General features: G+C 42.8%; 1 protein-coding gene across 1 annotated transcript in view; it reads left to right on the top strand.

The window, feature by feature from the left end:
* Positions 1-303: 303 nt before the first annotated feature.
* The window catches only part of dnah2 (dynein, axonemal, heavy chain 2), a 60,026-nt gene continuing 52,137 nt past the window's right edge, over positions 304-8,192 (top strand). Inside the window, exons 1-13 of the mRNA XM_086166193.1 lie at positions 304-363; positions 466-694; positions 1,999-2,097; positions 2,301-2,539; positions 3,492-3,683; positions 4,219-4,376; positions 4,706-4,793; positions 5,431-5,636; positions 5,726-5,855; positions 6,418-6,600; positions 7,331-7,545; positions 7,630-7,776; positions 7,987-8,143. Of these exons, the coding sequence (XP_086022319.1) occupies positions 304-363; positions 466-694; positions 1,999-2,097; positions 2,301-2,539; positions 3,492-3,683; positions 4,219-4,376; positions 4,706-4,793; positions 5,431-5,636; positions 5,726-5,855; positions 6,418-6,600; positions 7,331-7,545; positions 7,630-7,776; positions 7,987-8,143 (2,103 nt within the window). The remainder of the gene's footprint in view (positions 364-465; positions 695-1,998; positions 2,098-2,300; positions 2,540-3,491; positions 3,684-4,218; positions 4,377-4,705; positions 4,794-5,430; positions 5,637-5,725; positions 5,856-6,417; positions 6,601-7,330; positions 7,546-7,629; positions 7,777-7,986; positions 8,144-8,192) is intronic.

Genomic DNA, 8,192 nt, shown 5'->3' with positions numbered 1-8,192 from the left:
CGAAGAGGAAAACTCCAAAGCACATAAGGAAGGAGCGGAGGAGGAACGGCCGAAGGGCGTCCGTGAGGTGAACCATCGCTTTCCTACTCCCATCCTGTAACCATGCATGTGAGACGTGCGCGTTTTCCCCGCTATGCAACTGTTTTCATCATTCTTCTCCCCCCTCATTATCTCTACCCACCTGTTTTCATCTGCAAGCTGTTTATCCGCTGCGTGGCCCTTCCTGGTGTCACCGAGGAGTCATGGTCGGAGGAAAATAAGAAGGCAGTGGATCGGTTCATCCTGCACACCGATCTCACTACTATGGTGGTTTACTTGGACTCCGGCGCCAAGCTGCGGGTGGGGTTCACCATGCCGTCACAGGTACGGCGTCCCTCGCCCCTATTTCCAATATTGTTATCAATTGTCACCTGTCACAGGAAGGTGTTGCTTTGCTCGGCCCAACCATCCCTTTCCCACGCACAGGTGGTGGAGCATCTGGCGTATTTCATCCGGGAGCCGGGAGCCATGATCATAGAGGATACGTTTGACACCATGGTGCAATTCGGCACGATGCGGGGCGACCCAACCCAGAGCCTGCTACGTTACATGACCTGTTTGCACGCTCCTTTTGTCTACCTCAGCGGCAGCTGGGAGAAGAGCATCAAGGACAGCTATACTAACAACATGCACTGCTTCCTCGCCAGCCTCACAGGTGGGTTGGGACCAGAAAAAAAAATCCCCCCAGTTTGCTTACGGTCATTCCATATGCACACATACATATGTATATATTTATATATATATGTATATTCTGCTGCTCTCCCCCAGATATGTTACAGACTAATATAATATAATATATTATTGCACTAGCCAACATTTTTTCTTTAGTTCCTTATGTCTTGGTTGGTTACAGTATTTTTTCAACTATACATCTGGGTTAAAGTGGACAAAATGAATCAGTAAAACTTGGGATGGAAGCAAATCAGCAAATATTTCTACTACATTAGCTAGAATTAGATTAATCTTCTTGTTCTTCCTCTTTTACTTTCTGCTGCACACTTAAGTGGTCACCACAGCCAATCATCTGCCTCCATTTAACTCTTCTGCATTCTCTTCTCTCACACCAACCAACTTCACGTCCTCTTTCACTCCATCCATAAATCTCTCTGGTCTTTCTTTGGTCATCCCACCTTGTAGTACCAACATCGGCATCCTTTCTACCCAGATCTTCACTCTCCCTCCTCTGTCCATGTCCAAACCATCTCAGTCTGACGAAATCTCCATATATTATATTATATGTGCTGCCCCTTTGATGGACTCATGACGAGCCCATCGTTGTCATTCCCAAAAAGACCCGCCGCATCTTCATCTGTGCTGCCTCCTGCTCTTTCCCCTATCTTTTCCTATGCGCCTCAGTCTCTACACCAGACAGCATCCATGACTGGTCTTCACTGCTGTCTCGGACATGTTACTTTTCATTCAGAGCTGATACTCTTATATTACCCCTGACACGTTTCTTCACCCATTCTAACCTGCTTGCACATGTTTATTCACCTCCTCTTCTTCCTCTCCATAGCTCTGGACTGTTGAGCCAAAGTATTCCAAATCCACTACCTTCTCTCTATCTATCCATCCATACATATATACATACATAAATGTGTGTGTGTGTGTGTGTGTGTGTGTGCTCATACATATATGTATATATATATATATATATATATACTGTTATGTTTTTTGACTTGAAACTCTGGCACAACAATTTCCTTCGGGATTAATAAAGTTGTTCTCATCTCATATATATATATATATATATATATAGATTTCGGAGGGTGTGGAGATTGGTGACAGGGAAGTTTTAACTTGCGCTTTAGGAAACGGTATATTTATTTTTCACAGAAATAGACCAACACTTCTGAGTGATTTACAGTGTTTCGCCTCCACACATCTGATGAAAGGACTCATATGTACACTCATAATTAACATGTTTTTTTGTTTTTTTTTGTACCTCTATCCGAACAGATGAGGTTTATAACCGGGTTCTCTACATCCCGATGGAGGCCCTTCAGCTCAGTTCCAAAGAGGCCAGCAAGGACAAAAGCCTGGTTCAGAGGATGGAGAGTAAGTTTAAGGGTTCAAGTATTTCGGTCTGACTTTTTGAATGTCTCTCATGTGCTGTTTCCAAACACCATCATCACCTCTACTCCACCATTTTTTTTTCATCAAGTGACCCATAATTTTCTTTTAACACCCATTCTCAAATCGTTTTTTCTATTCTATGTGCCTCCGTTACCCGTCTGTTGAGTTGTTCTTCCTATTTCCAGCTGTCATAATCCAGTGGACAGATCAGATCAAGGAGCTCTTGGACACGCAAGAGGTTATGAAAATGGGAGACAACTGTGGGCCACTGCAGGAAATAGATTTCTGGGAGAGTCGCTCCGCCAAGCTGCGGGAAATCAGCCAGCAGCTGCAGAAGCCGGAGGTCAAACACATTCTGGACATCCTGAGGCCATCCAAGTCTCTCTATCTGACACGCTTTAACAAACTAGCCAAGGACATACAGGTACGGCAAAACTAGAATTACTTCATGTAATTATGATTGACCATGTGAGTACTGTTATAGTTTATAGGTTGTAGACACCAACACTACGGGGATATATGTGATTTAACGGTATAATGGAGAAGCCTTCCCCTTCATTACAAAGGAATTTCAACTAGGAGTATATGAGCAGTGAGGTGTAGTCAAGGGAGGCAGGAGAGGCTGTGCCTCACTTGCCAATCTTGGAACGAAATGAATGCAAAATGAAAAAAGGAATGAAATGGTTATATTTATCAGTGATTTGCACTATAAAGGTATTTTTCATTTAACTTCCAGTTTTAGATCATTTTTACTCAAAATCACCAGATTTGCATATTTATTGTTCAAATAAGAGGAGACGTGTGGTGAGGCTGTGGACTGTTGAGCCTCAAGGTAGATTGTGCAATGACAGCTGTCTGCTGGCATGCTCTGCACTAAGACCATATTGCCGTCTCTATTGAGATGTTTAAACACTTTTGCTATATGAGCTACATTTCCAATGTACAGTTTTTTTTTTTTGTCAACAGTGTTACTTGTGTTGAGCGTTCATAAAGTGAGGCACGCAGATCTCCTGCCTCATGGTAGGGGACGCTTGTGTCAGTTTAACCGCTGCCAATCAAATTGTGAATAAGCTACTTTGTAGGGTTCATATATTTGTAAATCCTATTGTGATGATGTCAGTGCCTCACCAGCCATGGACCTCACCGCATGTCACTGTATATGACCCCTTTATTTCTGTATTGGAATGATTAACAGGGTCCAAAGTTGTTGTTTGGTGGTATAATGTTTGGTGCATAGCCACTTTTTAGTCACTGGATGCTAAAACTGTGTGGTAACCAGCTGTGTTTGATCGTTGAACTTGAAGCAAAATGACGGTAAAAATCACAGCTATGTTATGTCTCCGTATGTCTTCTGTTTTTGTTTTTGTTTCACCCAGGAATGCTCTGTGGAAGCCCAATCCAACGTGACCCACCTGTCCATCCTGATAGAGCCCTGTAAACAGCTGGCGCAACTCGACCTGAGCGAAGTAACTCCGAAGTTGCAACACATCGTCAGTCTCATCCGCGTCATTTGGGTCAACTCAGATCACTACAACACCAGTGAACGGATCACAGGACTCTATCGCAAGGTAACTGAGGAAAACAGGTATTAATGGACAAAATAATGTTTTTTTTCATATACTCACATTCGCCAACAGCAAGACAATAAGTATTTATGACTGACCATATTGGCCATGAAACTCGGTGGAGGCATTTTGAAAATAAATAACATGGAAACCATAGCGGGCGTCCCTCCAATTGGGAGGCTGGCTGGTTCCATCCCCAACCCCTCCTTCATGTGTGCTGAAGTGTCCTTTGGCAAGACACTGAGTTTCCCCCGAGTTTTCCCCCAATGGCTTGTATGACAGCTCTGCTTTAAATTTTTTATTAGTTTACTAGTTTCTCCTAGTACATTGGTGACAAAAGTGACTTTTTTTTTAAATGTGTTTATTTGTCATTGTCACCTTGGCCCTTGTTAATGTTTCACAAGTCCTGTTTGCTCTAGTTTGAAATTAGATCTAAATCTGTTTTAAGATACCTGATGCTGAATAAAGTTACAGACGTTTGCACGAATTTTAATCCCTCATCTGGTGTTTTTCATCTATTTTCTGTCTACCATCCCAGATCAGCAATGCCATCATCCACTTGTGCACCAACAGCATCTCCATGGACAGGATCTTCAAGGGCTATGTGACATCCAGCAAGCAAAGCCTCAACGCTTGCATCAAGTGTATCGAGGACTGGAAAGATATTTACCAGAAGACCTCCCAGATTCACCTAAAGTAGGGGGAAACCTCCAGGAACGGATTTGTTTTTATTTGAATTTTGTAAATGAGTGTATTGTGTGTCAAGATAAGCCTTATACCCCTTCTTTAAGTGAACTATTTACTTGGATAGTTAATAGCCAAAGATTCATTGAAGGTTCCTCTGAGTATGCTGAGCATTAAAGGGTATTTAAATTACTTATCAATGCATTTTATGTGCATTTTGTGATATTCTGATTAGTGACTTTGCAGCTCCAAAAATTTTATGTTGCATGTGGACTTTTCGGAGCGTTCAAGTGAAGACATTTTTTTGCTTTGCTCTTTCTTTCGGCTCGTCTCTATGTCAGGCACTCTCCGAGAGGCTGGGTCCTGGACCCAACTAACATTTTTGTCCGGGTGGAGGCCTACATTCAAAGGTTCAACGACTTGCTAGAGGTACATTTTTCTGTCACTTTTACCTGCGGAAACCAGAGTGGATATATACGCATACCGGCATTCTTACAATTCCGCTACTGGGGATTTGTGCTGTTAAAATACATGTCAAACAAACGGGCTGCAGCAGAGCCTCCTGCAACCAAAATAAAACAAGGAGATACCTCTTGGAAAATGTCGCGACAAATAACTTGTGTAGATGCCACCTTTTTGTGCAGGAGTTCAATGCTAAAAATTATATTTCACTGATTCCCACGTCACCAAGTTCACCTCTATAGTTTGGTTCGACGCCATATACATACATTAAAAGATAATTACCATCATCAGAGGTCATTCATATTTTTCAGAACCCAAAAGCTAAAACAATGATGTCTGACTGATTTTGTTGGTGGTTTAAACTCAATGCTACATTTATACGGCTCCATAAAGGTATATTTAGGCTGTGTGTTTGCTCTGTGAAACATTAAAATGTCTTAAAATCCAAGGAACTATCCAAGTGACAGCTTTTTATGATTGATTTACAAGACATAAGTCCAAGAATGGGGGAAAAAAAAGTCGGATCAATATATTTTTGGTTACCCACAGAATCGACCCATCATTTTCATGAAGCCTGACATGACTTCCTCCTGCCCTGTCTCAGGTGTGTGACTGCCAGCATCACTTCGCCCGCTGGGAGGACGGCGAGCAAAGCGCCCTGCCTTGCTTCGGAGGTTGTGAAGGTCAAGGGTTCACTGTCTCCCTCCTGGAGATCGAGAAGACCTTCCACTGCGGCCTTGAGAAACTCCACTCTGTTGGCGAAGCCATTCTCGACGTGAAGAAAACCATATGGTACACTGAATTCAACAGGTATGTTCACTGATCCCCAATGTATTGAACGGTATGATGTTTTATGTGTATTCATATATGTTCACATTCACGTGTGTGTTTTCCCACAGGTTTCTTGCCCTGGTCAAAGATCTGGAGATGATGACACAGAACCTGATCAATTCTGTGTTTAAGACAGTTTACACGGTGGAAGAAGGGGTTCGGCTGCTGGACACTTTTCGGCCCATGTCGTCCCGAGAGGTTTTTTTTTTAGATTTATCTGCTTTCGACATTTTGCTTTTACTTCATCTGCCACAAAACCATTTCCCATCAAAAGCAGAGTGAGTTTGATTTTGCCGATTGCAGCGTGCTAACAAAGCATTCACAGGTCAATTATTTAATTCCAACACTATCAATGCTAAGCATTCTTACTTGCTGGGAGTATCCAAAATATTGTAATATACTCTAGACAGAGTCTGGTCTATGCAGAGACACTTCCAGTGGATCGGTGGAATTTCTCATTCTGCCTTTAAATACATATCCTATCCCAAATCCAACCATGTATTGGAGTTGATTTCTTAAACAAACAGATTGTTTGGACTGTTATAATCACCTGTTGCATAAAGAGCAACAGTATTGCTTATTATCTTCATTCTCAGGTGATGAGGTGCTTAATCCTCTACATTTTCTATTCCTGTTCTCATAACATTGGTTTCTCTTGTGCAAACTATTGCACAACTATTATATATATTTAATTATATATATATATATATATATATAAACAACTATTGTTTTCTCATTTTTCTTACGCCGTCATTCGCAGGCGATCAAGCGCAAAACCGAGCAGAAGGCCGAGGAGGTGTACAACATCTTGAACAAGGAGATCAAGATAGTCAACAAAGAGCTGAACCAAACGACAAGGCCGCTTCCTGATCACGTTCCCCCTTTTGCAGGCCAGGCTCACTGGGCGAGAGCGCTCAAACGTCGCTTGGAGAACCCCATGGAGGTGTGTCTGTTTGGCGTGTCCATTCCCAGCACCTGACGGGAACGGTTTTTGGAATTGGAAGATTGTTTTTTGAGCAGAGCAGGATTTAACACGGAGCATACTTTGCACCGATTACGTTTTCAGAAGACATTATGGATACCAATATCACGATATTTGTTGATTTATTTAACAGAACTTTTTGCTAGTAGTGATTTTTCATATTCAGCCCCTCTTGTGTCCAACTGCTAATATGGAAACCTTGAAAGTTTAATCTGTGCAGTACCAATCATTGAGAGTTTAATATACTGTATCAATCATTCAATACAATAGTCCAATTTTTCCAAAAGCATGCAGTGAGTCAACTGATCATTCGAAATTGCCCGGACATGTAAATGAGAGTCAGTGGTTGTATATCTCGAAATGCAGACCTGTGATCAATTGGCGAGCAGTCCAAGGTGTACGCCGCTGCTCAGCCAATGACAACTGGGATTGTGCCCTTGTGACCCTGACAGCAGGATAAGCGATATAATGAATAGATGAACTAATAATTGCTGTGTTACTGCCATGTGGTCTTTCGCTACATTCTTTGACTTCACCTGGTTCACCCGGCTCAGTTCCTGCCTTGCAGGGTGTCTTATGAGTGCATATGAATGGATGAACGCAATCTGGCGTAAATCGCTTTGAAAACCGCAAGTGACAACGTTTACCATTTACCTCTTTTTTTTCCCGCTCACATCACCTTCCCCTCCAGGTTCTTCAGAGGGCCCACTTCATGCCTGAGTCCACCAGTCGTGCCGACATGTTGGCCACCTACGATCAAATGATTCAGGTGTTGGATGAGGTAGTGAGGAAGAACTTCAGTGACTGGAACCAGAGTTTTGACGGGCAATACATCAAAAAGCTGGAACAGCCGCTACTGATGCGTTGCAAGGACAAGGCTACTCATCTGGATGTCAACTTTGACAAGTAGGGGGCCTTCCACAAGACGCAAGGCAAAAGTTCGCAAAGCTAAAATTACCCTATCTATTTAATCTGTGTTTTCCTGTTTAGCAACCTGTTGAACCTGTTTGCGGAGATCCACTACTGGGAGCAACTCAATTTTGAGGTCCCCCAGGCTGTAGCTGACATTTACCAGGGCCGCGAAGAGCTCAGAGTACTGAGGGAGAGGGCATTGCTACTAGTCAGGGACTATAACAGGTCTGACACACACACACACACACACACACACACATGCATGCATGTGTCACTTCCTGTACATAAACTGACACTGACTGTCTGAAACCACAGTCTTTAGCAGAGGTGAACCCATTTGACAGTTTTACTGTCACAGTCAAGAACATACACAGATTCTTACTTAATGTAAATGCAACCCGTGCATATCTGTGCGTGTGTTGGTGTGTGTATCAGGCTCGTTGGAATGCTCTCTCCCGATGAGTTCGGTCTATTCCGCGAGAGAATTCGCTTCCTCGATAAGAAGATTCTCCCGGGGTTGACCAAGCTCTCATGGCTGTTCAAATCGACCTCGAACGCTTTCATCCACGACTGTCTCCAGCAAGTTGACAAGGTTTCGATGCTTAGCCTGAAGCTGCCATATTATCACATTTTGCACCGTT

This window comes from Fistularia commersonii, chromosome 19 (genome assembly GCF_037954325.1).
Source record: "Fistularia commersonii isolate RoL2024-O1a breed Wild chromosome 19, RoL_Fcom_v1.0, whole genome shotgun sequence".
Classification (NCBI taxonomy): domain Eukaryota; kingdom Metazoa; phylum Chordata; class Actinopteri; order Syngnathiformes; family Fistulariidae; genus Fistularia; species Fistularia commersonii.
The sequence above is the reverse complement of the archived record's forward strand: the minus strand, read 5'-3'. Positions and strand labels throughout refer to the sequence as shown.